The following is a 22322-nucleotide window of genomic DNA, read 5'->3' as shown; positions in this document are numbered from 1 at the left end:
AGTAAAACGGTTTATGGTTATAGGTAACCGGTTCTACTTATTACCCAGACTTTAAAAGCCATATTATCCAGGCAAGGTACTGATGTCAAAATTCTTTTCTTTTTTTTGTATTTGGATACGCTTAAAATGTGTGTGATAAATAATGTTTTGGTGAACAATACGTAGTATGTTCTTTTAATTTATTCTGACCTGGCGGCTTTTGTGCCTGTGAGTGAATACACAAGTGTTGACTTTTGTTTGACTTCTGTGGCAAATGAATAAATGAAGTGACACCAGCCCAAATGCATATGTGTATCTGTCATTCTGCTCCACAGAGGTGAGTTAAGGATTTTTTTGTCATTCATTCTTAATCTTTCATTAACAAAAAGGCCCTCAATCCCTTAGAAGACCCATGTCTACAACCACCAGCTGGGGGGAAATGTGATGAGAAGATCGCTGAGATTTGGTTTCCAAATTTGTCTCTGATTGGTTATCAGTTATCGGAAGTTCTTCAGTTTAAGCTAATATCATATATCAATAAACTGAGCAAACTCTTTGTTTTAGAACACGTATTCTAACTGATCAGCAGGTCGTCTCAGAAGATAAGCTCCAAAGTGAGGGTTTGAAGGTCTAATCACTGGGTCACATGTTATCTTGACAGCGCCCCCACCGCCATCATCTTCATGTTTTGTGTCTATACAGCAACCCTGTTCATTGTGTCTGCCAGGTCTCCAGGTGAAGAGGGGAGAGTGTCCGACTCTGATAACAACAGTCATTGGTGCGGCATCTCCATGATCCCCACAGCACCCGGCGACGCCAGCGGAGATGCCAACTCAGAGCCCGAAGCTACTGTCAAATCCCTCATTAAGTCCTTTGATACTGTTGGACAAAGTGAGCACCAAGCACATCAACACACAGACACAACTGATGACGTACGTCTACAGCACTGTCGCTGCAGAGCAGAGCAGCTGCATGAATGTTTGCCATTTTTCTGCCTGCGGAGTTGACCGCAGGCAGGTTTGAGGAGTTCTGATGTTTGTCCATGAAATTATTTGACACCAGTGAAGGGACATGTTGGACATATCTGTGATGCATTCATTTTTTGGAGCTTAACATGCTGCAACTGTGGAGATGGATGTTCATGATCATCACATTTACTCATGTTAGACACCTTTTTGTGAGTAAAATGTGATTTAAAGTTCAAAAACTAATAGTGTAATTCTCATCTGGAATATATTAGCAGTCTAAGTGCTTACACACATTTACTTTAAACGATGTAAACACTGGAGTCACAGATTTAATGGTATGTTAATTTATTAGTACTGGATATAATACTAAAAGATTTTTTGAAGCAGTAATCAGTTAGTTTGATACTGGATTTTGCAGATGGATTAAGCCACACAATTCAAATGCCTTCCTCACAAAGGAGCCCGCTGAGTGGCATACCTGTACGCACTGCCCCTGCTGCTGCTGTCTCCCCCATACAGGTATGAGTCAAGTCTTTGAGTCTTTTAGACGTTCAGTTGTTTTTGACTCTGACGAGTTCCTTCCTCTGCTTTGTTTTCTCTTAGAGGCACTCGTACATAAAGCCACTATCAAAGACACTGGAAAAAAGAATTAACTATGGAGAATTCTCTCATCATCATGGTATGTAACACCCAGATGGTTTTTTGATTTGATGCCAGAGTGCTAAATTAATAACCATCCATCAGCTGTACTGGTTTTACCCTGCAAATGACCTAGATCCTGCACCACCATGGCTCCATATCAATTTACATATATATCCATATTTTATTAGCCGTCATGCTTGAACAAATGATCCGTTTAGGGTCACAGTACTGTGTGTTCATATCCACGTCACAAGATAAATAAATAGGAACAATGATATGCAAATGTCCAGCTTCTGTTTTATGTTGTTTTAAGTTTTATGCTTGCTTTGAAAAGCAAATATTGTAAATTTGTTACCCAACTCTTGAAATACTCACATATTTAACTGGGGACTTGTTTGAGAAACTCCCTGACAAATTATATTACAAATGGTCTTTCCTAAAAAAATGGTGGAGATTCTCAGTCGTCCAGTTCACTGTAATCCTCAGAACTTGAATAAAGACAACTAGACACCTTTTTCTTGGTTCTTGAAAGTGTTTCGCCTTTCATTTTTAGTTCTGAAGAAGCAAAGAAACAGGAAGAAATGTTTAGTTTTCTTTATTCAAACTCTTGGGATTTCCGGAATGGAAGCAAACATTTCCAGGACACACAGTGTCTTCTGACCTTTTTCTCACATTGTCCAATGTTTTTCCATCCTTTGATTACAACAGAAAAGCTGCCAAGCTTTGGGGAAGACCTAAAACCTAACAGCCTCATGAGGAAGAGCCCTTCTCTCGAGTCTGTAATCAAAAGCCCTGCTTCCCTCAGCAGCTGCACTGCATCCTTCAGCTACAATCGAAGCAACAGTAAGCTCAGGTGAGCTGTCCAAAACTCACCTGTCCTATAATTCACTGGGAGTTTAGGAGGTGTACTGTTAACATATTTGGCAAATGATGTCTCTTCATCCATTAGTGGGATTTAAAGTACCGATACATCACATTAATGTTCATTATTGAATATTTAAGTTTCATCTGAGAGACTTCAGAGCAGCAAACATTTAATTACCACCACTTCTGATCTGTAAAAGGTTTTGTAAAGTAGGTGGAGTGTTATCAGAAAAGGAAGAGAAACAGATGTTGAACAAACATGCTTTTATCCCTCTGATTTTTAGCATTAATTCTTCTTCTTATTTCCAACTTCTCACCACTTCTGTCTGTCCACGCCGTGATTAGCTGTGACGTTCTATTACAGTCGCAGCAGGTTATATGTGAAGCAGATGAGTTTAAACTTAATATGCTTTCACGGTGAGGTAAAGCAACCAAATCTGCAGTCTGGACAACACTTCAACACATGGCTGACATTATAAACTCCAGCATCAGACACTGAAAAACGTGTCTATCCAGCTTAGCCTCGTCTTCTCCTGGTATCATGATGCAGCTCCCTGCTCCTCACCGTCTGTATTTACAGGATCATTCCTGCCACAGACAATCATGCCACTGCTGTAAATGTGTGCAACTGCATTACGGGCTTCCCTAAAGAGAGATCAGCAGCCGTCTGTTACCATGTTTGGAATTTTTAGGGTTATGATATAGTCATTTGATGATAAATGGAAATACACCCCTCCATTGGAATATTTTTATTGGAAAGGACCTTGTAGTAACGGCATTACAGCGGCTTGAACATTAGAAATAATGAATTCAACAGCAGAGCTGCGGTGACGTGTGAAATGTTTACCATGCTCAGAGCAACGACCGTGTCTCATGGTCTTCCCATGGCCCCAACTACATTAAAAACCCCCAGGAGTAAACCCTCCGAATAATACTGCAGACAGGCTTTTAACACATAAGTTTTAATTTATTTCTTTTCTGTCACAACAACTTAAAACGTTTTTATTTATGATTCCAATACTCTGTAATGTGGTGACACTTTTATCTTGTTATATTCTGTTCTTCTGTTTTTTTTTTAACCCATAAGAACCCGACGTGACTTATTTGTCACATACAGTTTCTGAGACATTTTGCTTCAATTTATGGTGTAAACTTTGCTTAAAATCCTGTTGAACACAATCTGATACTCGTCTTCTGTCCCCTAATAGATACCCAGAAGCTGAAAACCACATTAGAATATTTTTTAACTATCACATGGTAATAAATGGCAGATATCTCAATAAAGACCTCATATTTAAAAATGTGACTTTTCTTACCATTTTTTCATGGGTCGGGCCTTTATGGGTTAACCTTTAATCCTTTCTTTTTATTACTCAGTTATATTTCTGACTTTTTAGTGTAATTGCTTTAATGATGTTTAATCTTTTGTAAAGCACTTTGGTCACCTGAGGGTTGTTGAAAAGGGTAATATGAATTTATTATTATTATTATTATTATTGTTCATTCAGTTTTAAAAAATTCAAGTTAAAAACCCCCAAAAAGTGAAGAGATGCCAAAAACAGATTGTGTTTAACTTTGCTTCCAACACTTAAAATCAGACTAGACACTGTACGCCCTCGGCTGCTCTCCAGAGAGCCAACTCTGAAATCTGAGGTAAACAAACTAAACTACAAAGTTGTTCTCCAAAGGATCTCAGTCTTCTAATCATAAAATTAGTTTAGATAATACAGTTCTCCTTGGTGCCAAAAACCCTAGAATTCAGCAGGGGAATAAATAAGAAATAAAAGAGCGAATGAGAATCAAAGACTTGCTTATGCAGCCCATCCTGAAACTATGTCTGTCAGTTAAAGCTTAAATTTATATTAACTCCTAGTTATTAGAGCATAATTAAGCAACTGTGCATCTTTTCTAGTGAAGAAATGTCTTGTTTTACTTTTCTAGACATTTGCAAAAAGGTTAGTCTTCATTGACCATAGTTGTTAGACTCACTGTGATATTCATAAATTTTACTCCACCAAAGTTTGTGTTGTGATTGTAATGTTTTACACAGAGCCAAACATTGCACATATTGTACCCCAGATACTGCGACGGTCTCTCTCTCTCTCCCCTCCACTGACGGCAGTTTGTGTTTCCCTGGTGACAGTGTGGAAAGAAAGGACCCCTTGGCTGCACTGGCGCGGGAGTATGGAGGATCTAAGAGAAATGCTCTACTGAAGTGGTGCCAGAAGAAAACAGAAGGCTATCCGGTAGGGGTCATAGGCTGGAGACCTCTCTTAAACACAAGACGAGCTCCATATGCTTGCAGACTCACCCATTCACCAAACTGTCAACTCACAGCAGTGATGGAAACAATGGAGGAAAGCACACAAACATTTATACACTTATATTAGTTTTAACCCTCCTGGTTTATAAGCATGCCCATTTCTCTAAATATTGTTACTGTGTTTCCTTGGTTCATGGAGCCAAGTTCTGACAATTACCTAGCTTAGTTGTTCCCCAATATCCAGTTTAAGGAGCCCATTAAGCCCAGTGGGATTACAGATTTGCCTGTGTAATCATCATGTTTGCATGCCAGCATGCCAACCAGCAACTTTTACATGCACGCAGAGAGCCTGCAGAGTCTTTTTACAAAGAAAAAGGCATTTCAACTCTCATGGTATTATTAAAGAGAATTAATTATAGTCAGTGATAATTAAATTCTGTTAGTCCTGTTTTTAGCATATATCAAGTATGAAAAGGTACAGGTAATGATATTTGCTAAAAATAGACTCTGCGTTTGCAGTTACAAATTAAATTATTGAATGAGCTGTTAAATCAATAGTTCCTATTTCTCAAGCAGTACATTCAGTGAACTTTGAGTCACCCTCCCTTCTCGTGAGGTTGGTGCTGGATGGTCAGATGGTGCATTGGTGAAAACACACAGCTGATCCTCTGTGGTGAAAATGCGGATCAGAAGAGAGAAAACTGATGACCTGTCTGATAAGAAGTTTGTTTTTCCTGCAGGAACTTTTCTATTTTATTTGATGTTAGCTTGTAATGGGAGGTTGCTGGTTTTTTATATTCCTTAAAGCAGCGACTAGATGACCATTAATAATAGTTTTTAATCGATAATCCTCAATGTAATGTGCTGCGAAAGAAAGTGATTAAGAGACTAAACTATGCCCATTGGTCTGATGTCGTCCTTTTCACCCTGCTTTTTACTGAACAGGGGTTGGGTAACACATTAACATTTTATATCTTATTAGGTATAGTTTAATTAAAAAAAACTGCTCAATTTACGTTTTATTGGTACTCAAATTTGATTTAGACTTTTAGACTCTTTGGCTTTTAGTTTAGGCTTTTGTGGAATAGTGAACAAATATAACTGAACATGCTGGTTCACTTCAGGACAGCTGTGATTTAACTATGGAGGTTATTATTCCTTCTCACAAAGGGCTAAGCAACAAGTATAAGGAATGCAGTAAGAAGATTTGGCTACTAGGAGTGTTTCAGCCTGTAGCATAATCAGTTCCCTCCTGGAGTAAGTGGTCTTGATTTGGTCTGTGATCCTTTGTGTGTTTCCTCCATGTACAGCATGTACTTGGCCTGCATTTGGATTTATCAACACACTGTTGGGCGTGTTAACTTTATAATAAATTTGTGATCTGTTCATTTCCAGTGAATTTGTTGCAGTTTTTCCACAATATAAGCCATATAATGTGAGACACAACACGCTCTCTGTTATTATATCAAACAAAGGCGATCACGACAAGCAGGTGAGCTTAAGACCTCTTTATGATTTAAGACTTCCGTGATGTTACACTGAGCAAAAGGTTTTAAAACTCAGACTTAGAAGGATTTCCTAATTTTTTTAAGGATTTGATGCTGAACTTCTTTATGCAAAGAAATCCACAGAGATTTCCAAGAACTGCTGTTATTTGCCTCTTGACCTTTTTTTTCCATTTCTGTGAATCCAACATCTTCCAGGGGGATTTCCATTGTAAGGATGTATGGATGTGTACTGTATGCACGTGACAATGTTTGTGCAGCAGTTACAGTATGCGGATCCCTGTTGAGTGCACTGCATCAGGACATGTGACTACAAGCCCCGGCCTGAATCTGATAGCAGTCTATGAGAAAAGGTTACTTTCAGAGGAAGTGTTGAGCTTCATATGTCTGGTGAAAGGTTAGGCTGCTTCAGTGGGACAAGGCTCTTGTTCATGTGGAAGCCACTAATTACAGTCCGAATGTCCAGAGAGACTGGCTGATATGTCACACTGCCTGTAGCTCCAGGACAGCGTGGCTCAGCGACCGAAGCGATTGCCAGAAAATACACCACATGAAGGTTTCTGGCTTTCTCTTTTGTCCCTCTGTCATGCTTGTTTTCAACTCTGATAAAGGTTAGTGTGGTTTAGTTTTATTAATACATTCACCTGCACTTTGCAGTCCCTCTCTTCTTTGCTACATTCTAAGGTCAGAGAGGTAATAACTCGATACTAATCAGCTTTTTCGTAGAGTCAGCGAGTTATAATTTGTGCTTGGGTTCTACAGGCCACATAATTAATGGTCACTTTGAAAAAGACAGCTTTGACCATCACTGTTCACTTTCTATCCTTTCTCGGCTTCACACAGATGGAGTCAGGAAACAAGCTCTTATATCATACTCATCTGTCAACGCAGAGCCAGAAAAGCTGCCGTGTGAGGTGGAGACAAAGCTGATGGGAGGGTCAGGCCTGTGCCAGTTATTACAGTCCTTTTGTTGGCAGATCTTGTGGTCAAACAGCAGCCTAATTAAAGTGAAACAGCACCCGGGTGCTATTGTAAGCGTTGTAGGAGATAATTTGATGTTTTATAGCAGCTGAGGGCACTATAAATATGTGTGATTGTAGTTGGAAAAAGCCTGATGTCATTCTTTGCCTCTTTACTGTAATCAGTGAATAAATCACAGGAATGAACACTTGTAGTCATCAAGAGTCGATGTATGATGTGTTAAAACAAGTGAGATGACAAACAATGACAAATACATACATTTTTAATCATCATAGTGGGGTAGAGTCAATTATCACGCGTCTGCACTGTAGTGTGTGCATCCTAAAATTAAGGCTCAGGTGTGTGTACACATCTGTGCATTGCTGCTTGTGTTGGTGATTTGGTATCAACATGTGTTTAACATGTGGCTGGTGTCTCTGTTCGTATTGTGACTGTTGATACAGCTTGAAGAAAATACAAGGAAATCACACAAGTACGCAAGTACAATGGGCATGTCATCACCATGAAGAAGATCCTCTGAACCCTTGAGGAAGGAACTGATGTGTGAAGTGGTGTATTTATTCACCAGCTGCATCCATACCCCAGGAACGCAGAGCTTCTGCGAGCAGCTGAACGCCTGACCTGTGCTAAACTCTCAGGGGAGGATGAGATGTGAGACCAGACAGGCTCCGTCACCTAACTGTCAGATTCTAGGAAGCTCAGATCGATCAGTGCAGACCGTAAAAGCAGGCTCTGATTGACTCTGCCCGATGGGAGAGACTGAGGGGCCCCTGACAGGAAATTAGTATTCACGAGGGATCCCATGTACGTCAGCTTTCCATTGGACAAGCACACGTGAAACACGAGACAGCTTTTATATAACTTCTCTTACACAAGTTTTAAACACATCTTGTTTCTAATTGTATCTGACTCTGTGGCACAATTTGCGGTGTGGGAACCGTTCTGCTTGGACCATAATTACATACAAGAAGCTATAGTGCAGCAATCTGGGCCAGGCTTGCACCAGTCGGAAAGCATTTTTTTTGAGTGGTGATTCCCCCTTTGTCAGTGTTCCTAAGAGTCTCCTCAAGCTGAAAAATCTTGCAAGTCGGTGTGAGAGCTTTACAAATATAGTTATAAATCTAGTTATGAGGGCTGATCTCAGCTCCAGAGTGGAAAAGTTTAGCTGCTTTTGTATCTTGTACCACACACATAAACATCTGCCAATGTACTTAAAAGTACTTTAGTTCCCACTACAGTCCTCCAAATCAATATAAAAATATTTATTTTATGGAAAAAGACCTTTTACGTGGGGAATTACAAATGCATTCAAAACATAACAGGCAGTACGTAGCTCAACTGGTTGATCGTGCACCCCATGTACAGAGGACTCATGTACAGAAGACTCATGTACAGAGGACTCATGTACAGAAGACTCATGTACAGAGGACTCATGTACAGAAGACTCATGTACAGAGGACTCATGTACAGAAGACTCATGTACAGAGGACTCATGTACAGAAGACTCATGTACAGAGGACTCATGTACAGAAGACTCATGTACAGAGGACTTATGTACAGAAGACTCATGTACAGAGGACTCATGTACAGAGGACTTATGTACAGAAGACTCATGTACAGAGGACTCATGTACAGAAGACTCATGTACAGAGGACTTATGTACAGAAGACTCATGTACAGAGGACTCATGTACAGAAGACTCATGTACAGAGGACTCATGTACAGAGGACTCTGCTCTTTGTTGCAGCCGGCCAAGGTTTAAGTCCTTGCTGCATGTCATTTCCACCCTCTCTGGCCCTTTTCCTATGTGTTTAATAAAGGCTGCTATAGCCTGAAAATCCTTAAAAAATCAAAACAATGCAGAACAGGCATTTAAAGTTGGTCTTGGCCTTCATTATAATCTGTTAACAACTACAATAACTAAAATCTGTCAGTGTCTTTGTAATTGATTGCTGTTGAAAAAGAGGGCAAAGCTTTTTTTAAGTTTTAAGAGTTTTAAAAAAAGTTGCTCAAATTCAGTAATTCCAAAGTCTTTCTTGAGCATCTGGTCTGTTGGAAAAACAGTCTTACTTGGAACTGTATATTTATCAAGCTGTTTGATGTCTTAATTTAGGACAGCACCGGACACTTTTTTACATTTGTTTTTCTCAATTAAACATAGAAGCCAAACAAAAATAAATGTTCTGTTTGCTCAAGATGGGAACAATGAGCAAAGGCTCTGAACATTAGGCTCAGCTGAGCCTGAAAGAGCACAGCTTATCCGGCCTCATCTGGGAAACTCGCACACCCGCACACAAAGCCATTGAAGAACAGGAATGGACCCCCAAGAGAGAGTGGAATAGAGGTCAGACATCGAGGACGGGAAGAGGAGTTCAAAAAGTAGACATTACAAAGTTCTAATAATGAAGGATTAACAGCAGGGCTAAAATTAATCATTGCCTTCATACTCTTAACATCCCTATTTTTACAACTCAGAAGCTGGTTCTATAAAATTTATTTATAGTTGCCATCATTAGAGTTTTAAAAAAATACTGTAACCTTGTCAGAGCATTTATTTATTTATTATCAAATCATATCAAATCACCAGTAACCATAAGTTCATTGATGGTCCTGGTCTAATTTTGGTCAGAATGAAAAGTCTGAGAGATATACTGAGCATCTTTTAATAAGTGGTTGTGTATAGTGGTTATTTGGTGGATTTGACTTGCCTGAGAGGTACAGCCAGATATATTCTATAACAATAGAAAGAAGTGTTAGGATGTCTGATTTAAGGAGCACTGTAGCATTTTGAGGATATGTTCTTTTTTCCTTTCTTTTTCTTGCAGATAAGAAGAGTTTAATGAGGTCAGAGAAAGTCCAGCATGTTACTCAGAAAAAAGTAAATTAAGCAGGAAAAACTGTGCAGAGCTCTTTAAAACTTTAAATGATTTCTTGAGACATGGAGTAGAAGTAAAGGATGGATGCTCTGGTCCCCTGTGACCCTACGCTTCATGAAAACAGGATCCATCTTTGCACCCACTCCACAGCCTCACCTATTACCCAGGTTTTATTTTCTGATCCGACTTGCTTTGGCTTTCAGCCCTTCGTTGCTCATGAATAATCCATTTCACGATGCTCTCTCCTCTCTCTGTCTTCTCTTTGTCTTTCCGTTCAAACTTCTTTTCCTCATTTTTGGTTTGCTGTCCTGCAGTGTCTGTGTTCACCTCCTTTCATTTGATTGATGCGTCTTTCTGACATCATGTCACTTATAGCCTGGTTGTTTGTTTCCCCTGTTTGTTTATTTAAGGTGTGAAAGAAGGGTTTAAAGACGGCAAATTTATTGAGACCACCTCATCAGTCACGCAGTGTTGATGTTTCCTGCTTTCACCATGTTAGACTGACAGAAAGAACATCTATCCTTTCGTTTTTAGTAAGAGCTCAGGGTTGAAAAGGGAATTTGTTGACATCCAAGTGTCTGCAGCAGTTACTGGGTTTGACATGAGTGCAGTGGCATTAACATGCAGCGACCACACACTCACCTTCTGCGTGTTGAAGTGTTGAACTTCAGACTGGCGTCTGACTCGTTTCAGCTCATCTGTAAATTCCACTTCTGAATGATCTGAAGCAGAAAGAAGATTCAGCCCAGGCTGGATGAGACATGTTGTTGGCCTGTAAATATCTACTGTAACTATCGTAACTAGAAATGATTATTTGATTAATTAATTTTTGATTGAGAAATAATTATCCCTCATTTTAATAATTGATAATCTTGCTATTTTAATTCAAGAACAAATTACCAAAATTCACTTGCAGTAGCATGATAGATGATAATGTTTAGTACTCCCTTCTGCTTTAAAAAAAAAAAAGAAAAAAAAAACCTATGAAGGATGTTTTATGCCTTTTTTTTCTTTTTTTTTTTTTTTACAATAAAGAATATTTATCTGAGTAATGGCTAGCTTTCCAGAATTAGAGGAAACCAACCATTGTTGGGTTAGGGTCAGGGTTGTGCAGTTCTTCACTGCAGATGACACAAGTTTGATTTATTCTGTTTCTTTGACAAACATTTTTTTTTTTTTTTTTTGCCTGCCACTAAAGTAGGTGCGCTACTCTCTACAAGATTACAAGATTTTTCAGACTCCATTGAGGTTGATGTTTTTTTGGACAGTAAATTTAGTTTTTTTATATATACAGTACCAGTCAAGAGTTTGAACACAGATATTCATTAAATCTAAATGGGAAAGTGTGTCCAAACTTTTGACTGGTACTGACTCAGTATGAACTGCATCCAAACATCGTAAACAGATAACAAGAGAAACATCTCACCACTAATTAGGTGAAAACTGAGGACCTTTAAAAGATGGAGAGATGGGGTCACTGCTTTGTGAAAGACTGCATGGGCAGATAGTGGAACTATTATTTTTTTTATAATAATGAAATTTCCACCATGTTCTCTCTTGGCTTTCACTCACTTAAAATGGCCTGAGGAAAGTAAAAAGTAAATGCTCTTCAACACACTAATAGAACATCTCTTATCTTTTCTTATTTTTATTTTAATTAGTTGCTTAAATTCAGTGACAGACTCTGATAATCAACTCCCAACTTTTCATGAAACGTTAGTGCTGGCTGCTTCACTGTTCCATCTTTTTTCTGTGTTCAGCTCTTCTAATGTACCAACTCCTGCTTCTCTTTCATACACTCTTTCCCCTGAGCCGCTAAAAGCGACGGCTCTGCTTTTTGTGCTGGGCGAGACGCTTCCTGCCGCTTGATGCTGTGTTTGCTTTTCTGAGCCGGCTCCCAGAGAGCTGTTGTTGTCCTCTGCTGTTTTAGCATTCATGCCTCTCCCTCTCTCTCTCTCTCTCCCCACACTGATCAAACTCCAACACTCTTCCCTCTGCCCACACCCCCCCCGAATTCAAACAAATCCACCAACCCTGTTCCCTCATTAGGATTGTTTGTCCTCAGAACCTCCGACACCTCGACACGCTCTCACAGACACACATAAACTGCCCTCTGCAGCCCTCGATAGTCAGCTTATTTGTAAGTGTCTGTCATAGTGGTGGAGTATGACTGACCCCCTGTTGCTCTCTCTACATGTGTGTGTGTGTCAGTCTACACTTACACAACACACACTCAGAGCTGCTGAGCTAGCTGTGAGAGGGAAGCGGGAGTTATGTGAAGAATGTGGGACTGACATGACTGCACAGGTCTGCCCTTCACATACAATAAAAAGGCAGTGACAGCTGGAGAAAAGGCTTCAGCATCTAAGCTCAGCATGTTTAAATATAGTTGTTAATGAATAGTACATTTTGATAAGACTTTATCTACTTACTGCATGGTAATAGTACCAAAAAAAGACATTAACACATACTTGTGATATACTCTGTGAACACCCACCCCTGATATAAAACAGATGACATTCATCATCAGGGGATTTTGACTTACTAATTTTAAACAGTATCTTTTGTCTGGGCATCAGTTAAGCATTCCTTTGAATCTCAATATGGCTTTGCTTTGTAGATGGCTGAAGATAGAAGGAATGCGTGTGGTATTCTGTAGGTAGTCATTTTATCTTTACTTCCACACAGCAAAACATGTTGCAGCGTAAAATTGAGCCCATAAAATGCAACACAATAAAGTTCAGGAAGCGTCTATCAAAACATGTCAAAATCAAAACAATGTCTTCCCCACTGCCAGGATCAGCAGATCCCTCTTTTCCTCCTACCAGTATAAAAAATGTCTTTTACATGCAAAAAGAACTTTGAATGCACGTATTCCGGCCTCCACGTTGATTAAAATTAAGGCTGTGGACAGCATGAACAAGTGGCTGTGATGCACACACGGCCACTTCCTTGTTTAAACAAAATATATTTCATTTATTTTCTTAAAAAAAGAATAACCAAAAAGAATCAGCAATGTCATATATAAACTAATAAACTAAATGAAACTGAAGATGGAAAGTGGTCAAAATACTGTATTAAACCACCCGCTATACCACCCAACATATGCCACCAAAAACAATCCCCCTGACCGGGTGTGACACCATAAATCTTTCTAAGTGGGAGTTTCCAAACACCCATCATACTACATAAAACAGGGGTGCCCAAGTCCGGTCCTCGAGATCTACCATCCTGCAACTTTTAGAAGCAACCCTTCTCCAACACACTTGAATCAGATGTTATCTGCATGTCATTCAGCTCTGCAGAGGCCTGGTAACGAGCCAGTCATTTGATTCAGGTGTGTTGGAGAAGGGTTGCATCTAAAAGTTGCAGGATGGTAGATCTCGAGGACCGGACTTGGGCAGCCCTGACATAAAACGTACGTACATATTTAGACAAGAAAAATAATAACAATAGTGACTTTATGGCCACATCAACACGTTTGCATCTGCTATTCAGCTACACAGATCACATTATTCCAAGCTAAAGATTTCTGGATTAGTTTCTTCACTTAGAGTCAAAATGTTGAAAGAAACACTAATTTAATAATGCTGTGAATATTATGCAACTGGCCATTACACAACACTTAAAACGGGGCGTGCAGAACTGAGTATTTACCATTAAACTATCTATAAAGTGTCCTGAGATGACTGTAAGATGTTATAGAAAGTGGCTTCCTGCACAGAGGAGACTGGAACCTGCATAAGGAAAGATAGTGGGGTATCCTGCAATTCATTATGCATGCATATAGGTATAGATTTGGTTGTCCCATAAGGTTGGAGAGACTTTTTTGTATTTTTCTGTGTGGCACATATTAATAACTTTTTTTTACTTTGTAGATGAATAAATATGCATTTTCATCCCAGCGATCAGGAGTAACCATATCAGTCACACATATCATTGTCAACATCACAACAAACCAGCAAAGCTTCTCAGCCTGAAACTGCATGTGGTTTTAAGTTAAGACGGCAGACATCCAGACAAGTGAAAGCGAGCAGAAATAACACGTTTGTCAATTTGAAGAAGCTCAGGGGTTATTCATTATTGCAGTGGCTTAGTGATTTTAAATTTTTGTCTTTAGGACCCAGAGTTGTGCTCTTTTTCTTTCCTATCAGGCAGTTAATTGCATTCACCTGGTGTCACATATATGGATCAGTCACTGATTAGATTTTCAGAATGAAAATCAGCAGCGTTCTTGTCCTCGGGCCCAGGACTGAAGACTACTGGCTTAGAGCAACAGTAAACAAATACACAGCAGCATGTCACGTCTTTAGCATCCCACTAGAGCTAATACTTTGTGTACAGACAAGCAGATGTACCCAAAGATATTTAATGTGGTGCTTTATCCCAAACACTAGGAAAAAAACAGACAATATTTAATGTTTTTAAGCAGATGCCTGCATACTCGTGACATTTCTGCAATCCTCAGCTGTAGTTTGAGATAAATGGTACATGAAAACACTTGTAATATGAATATTGTCAGTAAACCGGTCAATACCAGTGAACCAGCCTCGGGAATTTAAGGAGGATAACCTCCTTGGCTTTGAGACCAGTTCCCAAACCTCATGAGAGGGATGAAACAGGAAGACCCCGTAAATAACTTATCTGTCCAACGGGGAGTGTGCAAACTCAAACAATGGCCTGCAGGAAGTCTTTCCTCCAAACTTCTCAACTCTTTTCAGACCCAGAATACACTGTAAACGCCGTGCACAAGGTGACAATTCTCTGCAAATCCCACAAACAAAAACACAAGAAACTGGACGTGCTGCTGTGCACATTCTTCACCCAGAGGGGAAACCAGAGGCTTAAAGGGAATCTGGGAAGAAGATCCTCTTAGCATCCACTGATGGAAACATGAGCAGGCATAAATGGTCTGAGCAGGATATAATAGCATTAAATTAAATTTTTTATGTTGTTTTCTGTGGTTCCATGACTTAATGGCTTTTTTTCCATGTTCTGTTCACATTAGCAAGAGGCTGTTTGCTCTCTCTCTCTCACTTGTGGACACTATAAGCTCATTCTCATTACTGTGTGAGATTTTTACTTCGTGTTGATGGTGCCTTCATGCTGTTTATGGGTTTTCTCCCCCTCTGTCTACAGAATATTGATGTGACCAACTTCAGCAGCAGCTGGAGTGATGGCCTGGCTTTCTGTGCCCTGTTGCACACATATCTGCCTGCCCACATCCCTTACCAAGAACTCATCAGTCAAGATAAGGTAAAAACTACAGGAAGACTGAATACACGTTCACACTGTGAAGACGAGCTCTGTTTCCAAAAACACAGAAAAAAACATAACTCTGGTCTGCCTGCGCTCTAGATGTGTCAACAACTAAAACATTTTATGTAATGGAAAATAAGAAATGCAATATAAGAGACCTTGAATTATGAAGAATGTTGTTAAAAGAGAAGATGCTGTATCATCTCCCCATCCCAACTTTGCTAGAAAAAAAGATGACATTAAATTTTTTATCTTTTGTATGTGTTTCCATTAATATAGGGTTTTAAGCTGTGAAAATCAGTGCTCTCTTTTTGTTTTCTCACCTTCATTTTACACAGTGTCCCAGCTTGTTTGGAGACAGGGTTGTATTTTGTAGTAGTGATCTACTTAACAAGTAGGTCAGTGTTTCATCAGCATGTAATCAGGGCCAACTAATCAACCTAAACTGATTGGAAATCATTCAGCACGTTTAATGCAACCATCCTGTCCTTTTACATCCTTACATATATTATCTCATTCTCTACAGTTACATTAGCATGTTAATCTCATGGTATAGACTCTGTTATGTGTGAGAAAAATCCTTTTGTTTTTGGCTGTTATTATATGATAATGCTTAATTATAACTAAAATTGGAAAGTATTTTTAATCAGACTGTGTGTGGCACAGGTGTTAGACTTGCAGCGTTATGATTCACATAAGTCTATATATCCATATGCAAGCATTTCTTTGCTTTCATGTCAGTTTGCATCAGTAATTTTGGGTTTCTCACATGCAGCGTACCGCCCACCATATGCTTTCTACTGAGAAATTCCTCTCCTCTGAATTTATGCTAAAATTCAGAGGAGTCATTTGCATTTTCAATTAAACTAATTTGCTCAATTAGCTCCTTTTCATCCTTTCAATTTTGCCCCACTCTTTCAAAATGGTAGTGAAAATGTCTCTTACAAAGGAGCAGAAAAACCCGAGTGCATGTGCAGCTTCTTGTCGTCCTCCCCCTGCTCACACTTGCAGAACTGCGTCTCCTGAAAACACTGCTCGTAAAGTTATTTGTGGAAAATGTAAGGGTGAAATACTCTGCTTATACAGTGTACATATGAGTTATGAACGTTTGCCGAGAGGGAAATAAAAACCCTTTATTGCTGTGAGGCCATTTCAGACGTCCTGTATGTAGTTCCATGCATTTCATAAGTCTTCCATATTGTCCACACGGTGACATGAAGAAGCATTTGTGTAGCCCTGTGATCATGAGCTTGATGACAGGTCTGTAATGTGGACAAGTAGTTGGTATAAAGTGATGCAGCAAACAATATGTTTTCTTTCTGGGGACCACAGGTCCTTCACCTTCCTCCAACATTACAACAAAAGATAAACACCTTCGACCAGGCCTGACACATCCTACGTGATAAATTACTCATGTGGGCATGGGTGCACGCTCTTGTGTCAGTGTGAATGTGTAACATCAAGCTGATGACGGAGACACTGTGCGGCACATCTCTCTGAATAATTCAATAGACGTGTGTTGGCTTTAATAACTCTTGCTGAGTGACTTTCCCTGAGGCCTAAACACCAAACCTCCTTCCAGTATAATCTGTCCTTTCGATAATCCCATTACTATCCTCCTTCGCCCTTTGTCATAGATGGTTTTTAAAAAAAAACAAAACTATAGGTTTGCTTAAAATTCAAGTGAACTGTGTTAGGGATTTCATTCAGATTCCATGTGGGGGAATATGTATGATTCAAAGGCAGGAAAAAAAACACGTGGAACCGGATTAAGAGAAGAACAAGATAACGTGAGTTCAGAGCAGTGCTTACTTCTTAAACTGTGATTGATTACTTCCTTTGTGTAAAGAAGTAACTATATAAAAAACTAAGATTATACCTAAATCATCAGGAGTACAGCTCACGTGGATGTTTATTTGATTTAAGATACTTATGTAAACAAGCAAAGGATTTATAGGTTTTGAGTAGTTTCTGGGCAGTTTGTAATGTTTATTGATGAATTTGCTGAGCTTATTGTTGTTGCGTGAACCTCTGTGTGGGGTGCTGCAGGATGACGGGGTGCAGAAGCTTTTAGATTTTCTCAACGCTGCATGGTTTGTTTTTGTTTAGGTCCGGAATCTGACCCTAGCTTTCCAAGCCGCAGAGAGCATCGGGATCAAACCCTCACTGGTGAGCAGAGCTGCCTCTCACACACACACACACACACACACAAGATGGCACAAACCCCTTGATTAGACTAATTTGAAATTACACGTTTTATTTAGTGAAAATTTCAGGGTTTGAAGCTTTAGAACAACGATGGTCCTGAACAAATTTTTCTCATCAGTTTTTGCTCATGACTCAGTAAAATGTTTCACTTCTGCACTTTGGTAACTGCTTTAAAAGAAACTCTAAACATCTTTACGTATAAATAGTTCAGATTTAGTTTGGCTTTGACTAATTTGCTGATTAGTAATAACGTCTGCAGCTGTTATAGGAAATGTGAGTAACAAACAGCTGCATCGTGATATTTACATACTGAGCACATCAGCATCTCTTAATGTTTTTCCACTGCATAAACAGTTTTATATTTGTTTCCAGTGAAGCTGTGCACCAATCTGATAGCAACAAATGTAGAATAAACTGTCTGGCTGAGCCTCTATCATGTGGAAAGCTTCAGTAACTCAACACGCAGCAGTTTGGTCTTATCATAATGAAGTTTGGGATTTCTGTGACTATTAATTTGACTGTCTAAAACTGAATTACTCATACATCTGGTATTTTGAGCAGTCTGTTGTAATGAAGATGTATGACCGATCACCATGTAATCATGACTTGCCAAACTCACTATCATATCTGTAATAATAATTTTGGAAAGTAAATGTAAAAAAAAAAAGCTTTTGAGCTGTTTGGAAGCCTCCACAAGAGGAGGAGCTGACTGAAAAACAGGAAAATTCACGTTCATATTGTGATGGACCACCATTACAGGGTGGCCACACTGGTTTATTCAAAGTTTACAAATCAGCATCATGACCACTTCAAGGTTTAAAACTCTTGTGACTGTTACGGGAGGTTAAAGGGAAAAAAAATTGTGTGAGAAGTAACTTGTTTATACATAGATCAAAGTTTTCTCCCTGCAGCTACTTGACTCGCCCCCAACTGGCTGTTCAGTAGAACCAAGGATTACAGTTAAGATTAGCTTAGTTTTTCAGACCAGGAGGTCAACAGCTGTTCGGTTTTTCAACGTGATGGTGAAATGATGCACTCATTGGCCATTTTGGCCTCCAAGTCTGCTATTTCTGGGGGAAAGAAATAAAAAACACATCACAGTAAGTGTATGGACAATTATCAGTTTTGAGTTGACCACATCAGGAGAACTCCTCACTAAACAAACTTAAAATGCAGAGTTAAGTTCTCCAGAACCTCTTGGTTGGTTAATCCACATCCACAAACAAATATCTGAAACGTGGTTTTAAACGATTGTAAGCTTCCACATCATGTCTCCTTCTTTTAAGCATGTTTACCTCTGATGGCTGCTTTATGATTTAAGGGATATGATAGTAGCAGCAGATGACTGGAAGTGAATTCTGAAAGTCCAACCAAAATATTTTCCATAAATGCAGCTTTAAATATATGTGGCTCTTAATAACTCATGAACTGGAAGCTTGACTGCAGCATTGCAAGGACTTTGGCTTAAATGTTGCACTAAAACAAAAACATTTGATCTAATTAATAATTCTGCTTGTGGTTACAAGATTGAACAGGGCAGAAATAAAACACTTTAAACAATTCTTTCTAAAAACATTCCTGGCACATCTGTTACTGACTCTCTTGGGTTAGTACTTGCAAACTTTTATACTGTTCAGCTCTGTTTTGTCCATTTTATTAAAAGAAAAAAAAAACTGAGACACATCCCAGAAAGTAGATCCTTCCAGAAGAGACTCCTCTAAGAAATCTGGATTAACGTAAGAGATGAGAGTCATGTAGAAGCCTGCAGTTCCCTGTGTGACTATCAGTACCGTCACCACACAGCTGACTGCAGCTGCGCAGTTTACTAGAGATTCATAATAATGTCAGTTTAATCTTTTTCCCACAGACTCTAAAACACCACTCAGAAAACCTTCTGGTCATTTAGAGTTTTCCTCCTTGTGTTTCAGACTTATCCAGCTCATTTCTTTGTAAACACAATACTCCATAAGGCATGGCGGATCATCGTGTATAACCAGTTTCACCCCCTTCCAGAGATGTTTCGCAGAATTACGATAAGGACGATTACAGTTTTCCTGACGCCACTCCTGTGTTTGTTCAGATCGTGGTTTTGTTGAAATGTAAACATTCACCGTAGCTTGAAATCCTGAGAACTCTGGAGAAAGGTTTCATTCAGGACATAGTGTGTGTTTTTCTACACCTTTCGCTCCATCTGTCCTGGCTGGAAGGTGCTACAGATGCTGACTGTGTTTAACTGTAAGGATGATATTCTGTGCCTGATTTCTGCAACACACTTTTAGGAATTCTGGTCAAATAGTTAAAATTTTGCTCCATCAGATCAGAGATTGTGTTTATTATGGCCTGAAAACCATTTGGATTTGTTTTTGCAAATATCCAGATGTCTGTTTGGTACCTTTTGGGGAGGAATGGCATCTGTTCGATCACTCCGCCACACAAAGGTCATTGATACAGCGTTTCAATGATGGTTGTCCTTCTGTAAACATCTTCTATTTCTACAAGTCTGAATCTTATTTATAAAGATCATTGGGTTCTTGATCTGTCTGACCAAGGGCCGCCTTCCCTGATTATCCAGATTATCTAGGCAGCAGCATTTAAGAAATGTGTTGGCTGCTTCAATCTGCTTCTGTTTTGTAATAATAGAAGCTGCTGTGTTTTGTTTTTGCAGCATCGTTCCTCAGATTTCTGTCTTAACACAAACCTGTCTCACAAGTCTGTGGAGTCATCTCCACCTGATGGAAAAATAAGTCAGAGACACAACAAAATACGCAACATGCAGAGGGAAAAACTTACTTTTGCTCCAGAGCAGTTAAGACAAAGTGAGGATGTGTTTCAGTTGACTGGTCTGAAGGTATGCAGCTTCATGGATGTTGGCAGATGCTTTTATGAAGACACCAAAAGCTCTCATCGTTTATGTTTAGACTTTTATGATCACAGGTTGCAAAATTCATCCAGCAAAGAAAAGAAGTTTTATTGATTTATTATTATTATTATTATTTTCCGCATGTTTTTTTTCTTTTTTTAATGGAGGATTTCCCAGATGATTCAGGGTATAAATCACTAGACCCAGTCCAGCGAGGTCTAACCTGTAAGATGCTGTTCTTTTTGTTCCAAACAGGACATGGAGGAGCTGATGAAGACAGACAGGCCGGACTGGCAGAGCGTCATGCACTATGTCTCACAGATCTACAAGTACTTCGAAACCTGACTTGTGAGGAAGATGAAGATGAGGATCAGTGGTACCACATCAGTCTTCTGTCACTCTGTCTGCGACACGTTCTTCTCTGAAACTGGCTGAAAGCTGCCAAGCTAACGCCTCTCAAATCTGACACTGAAGCAGCGACCAAGGAGCGTTTTTTTTAACACTACTCTGCAACTACAGACAAACTGATTCTGGTGCAAATTCATGTAGACGTTTTGTAGCAGCTAACAGCACAACTGAAAGAGTTGAGACCTGGTTCTTTATTTATTTTTTCCCCTCCACAAAACCACACAAGAACTTTTGTCTCCAAGGGTCTTTATGTAGCAAAGTTCTTGGAACTTTCTGAACTCACCCTCTCATCTCTGTGCTATCAATTTATTTTATAAAAGTTCCATCCAAATATCAGCATTGAGCATTTTTAAAAGAAAATGTGCCAAATTTTCTGCCAAAAAACAACTTTTACAATACTATGCATGATTTATGTGTGATGTCCCTTTCAATCATCACTCAACTTTAGCTGGAGGTTTTTCTTTTTTGTTTTTTTTTTTGCAGAGCAGAGGATGTTAAAAACGACTGATTTAAGATAAACCGAAGTCTAATCATATTGTAATCCAGCTTGTCTATTGAAAGCTGATCTCAGACAAACCTTTTCTGCCATCTGTGATGTCACAATGAATATAATCTAACACTTTTGAAGTTGCTAAGTAGTTTTGTAGAAATATTTTTATGAAAATGGACTGATCTCCATGTTTGGGTTGAGTTTGCAGCATAAACTCAGCGAATTCAAACGTCATGAAGTGCTGTTTCTCCACATTTAACATAGATTCTCTGAAGAACTGTGGTACTGAAGCTGCTTTGGAAGCTGTATGGGTCTGTAATTGGCATGCAGTAGTGAATTATGAAGGTGGGAACAAGTTTTACATGTAACAGTTGAGGACACAGTTTCTATTGCAGATGCCTGTCTATTTTAAAGATGAAATAAAAGTGTTATTTATTTACAAGACGTACATATTGAGTTCACAGAAACAATGTTTATAATTCACACATATCAAATATGAAGGCTCACTGGATGGTTATTAATAAAGTATTGTCATGGATTCATTTAAAGCAATGTTACTGAGTATGATTTGACAAAGAGATGTGTGTGAATGTTTCAGCCTCTCTGTGTGCTTTATTGTCTTCCTGTGTTGCTCCATGGAGGCTGAATTTCTTCCCCACTGTGCCTATTAAAGATCTGCGCCTGGGCTGGAAGCATCTGAGACTGTGGGAACACATAGCTGAGCTGCACACCTTTTACTCTAATACATTTCTAAGAATGCAGCATCCCATGAAGCAATTAGACATAAATACAGTGCATGGGCCTCAAGAGAGAGCAAATGGAATTAGGATTGGAATCTGTGATGAGTAATGGATGAATAACTGATAAAACATAAATGACTGCTTGTGATAATGTGGATTTTGATCAAACACTCAATACCACGTAATTCTTGTTTCTCCTACTAAAAATAATTTTACAGTATAAACAAATGTTTCAGACTCATTTTATGGTTAGTTTTGCGTCAGAGGCGGAAGGTAAAC

At 39.1% G+C, this 22322-nt stretch overlaps 1 protein-coding gene across 7 annotated transcripts in view; it reads left to right on the top strand.

Annotated features, from left to right (window-relative positions):
• Window positions 1-21851, top strand: part of specc1 (sperm antigen with calponin homology and coiled-coil domains 1) — a 60590-nt gene extending 38739 nt beyond the window's left edge. For all 7 annotated transcript variants that reach the window (XM_042008094.1, XM_042008096.1, XM_042008098.1 and 4 more), the window contains 8 exons: window positions 707-870; window positions 1366-1466; window positions 1551-1626; window positions 2298-2442; window positions 4597-4699; window positions 15218-15334; window positions 17447-17506; window positions 20661-21851. In XM_042008094.1, the coding sequence (XP_041864028.1) occupies window positions 707-870; window positions 1366-1466; window positions 1551-1626; window positions 2298-2442; window positions 4597-4699; window positions 15218-15334; window positions 17447-17506; window positions 20661-20750 (856 nt within the window). In that variant the 3' untranslated portion in view covers window positions 20751-21851. The remainder of the gene's footprint in view (window positions 1-706; window positions 871-1365; window positions 1467-1550; window positions 1627-2297; window positions 2443-4596; window positions 4700-15217; window positions 15335-17446; window positions 17507-20660) is intronic.
• Window positions 21852-22322: the final 471 nt, after the last annotated feature.

This window comes from Melanotaenia boesemani, chromosome 15 (genome assembly GCF_017639745.1).
Source record: "Melanotaenia boesemani isolate fMelBoe1 chromosome 15, fMelBoe1.pri, whole genome shotgun sequence".
Taxonomy (NCBI): domain Eukaryota; kingdom Metazoa; phylum Chordata; class Actinopteri; order Atheriniformes; family Melanotaeniidae; genus Melanotaenia; species Melanotaenia boesemani.
The sequence above is the reverse complement of the archived record's forward strand: the minus strand, read 5'-3'. Positions and strand labels throughout refer to the sequence as shown.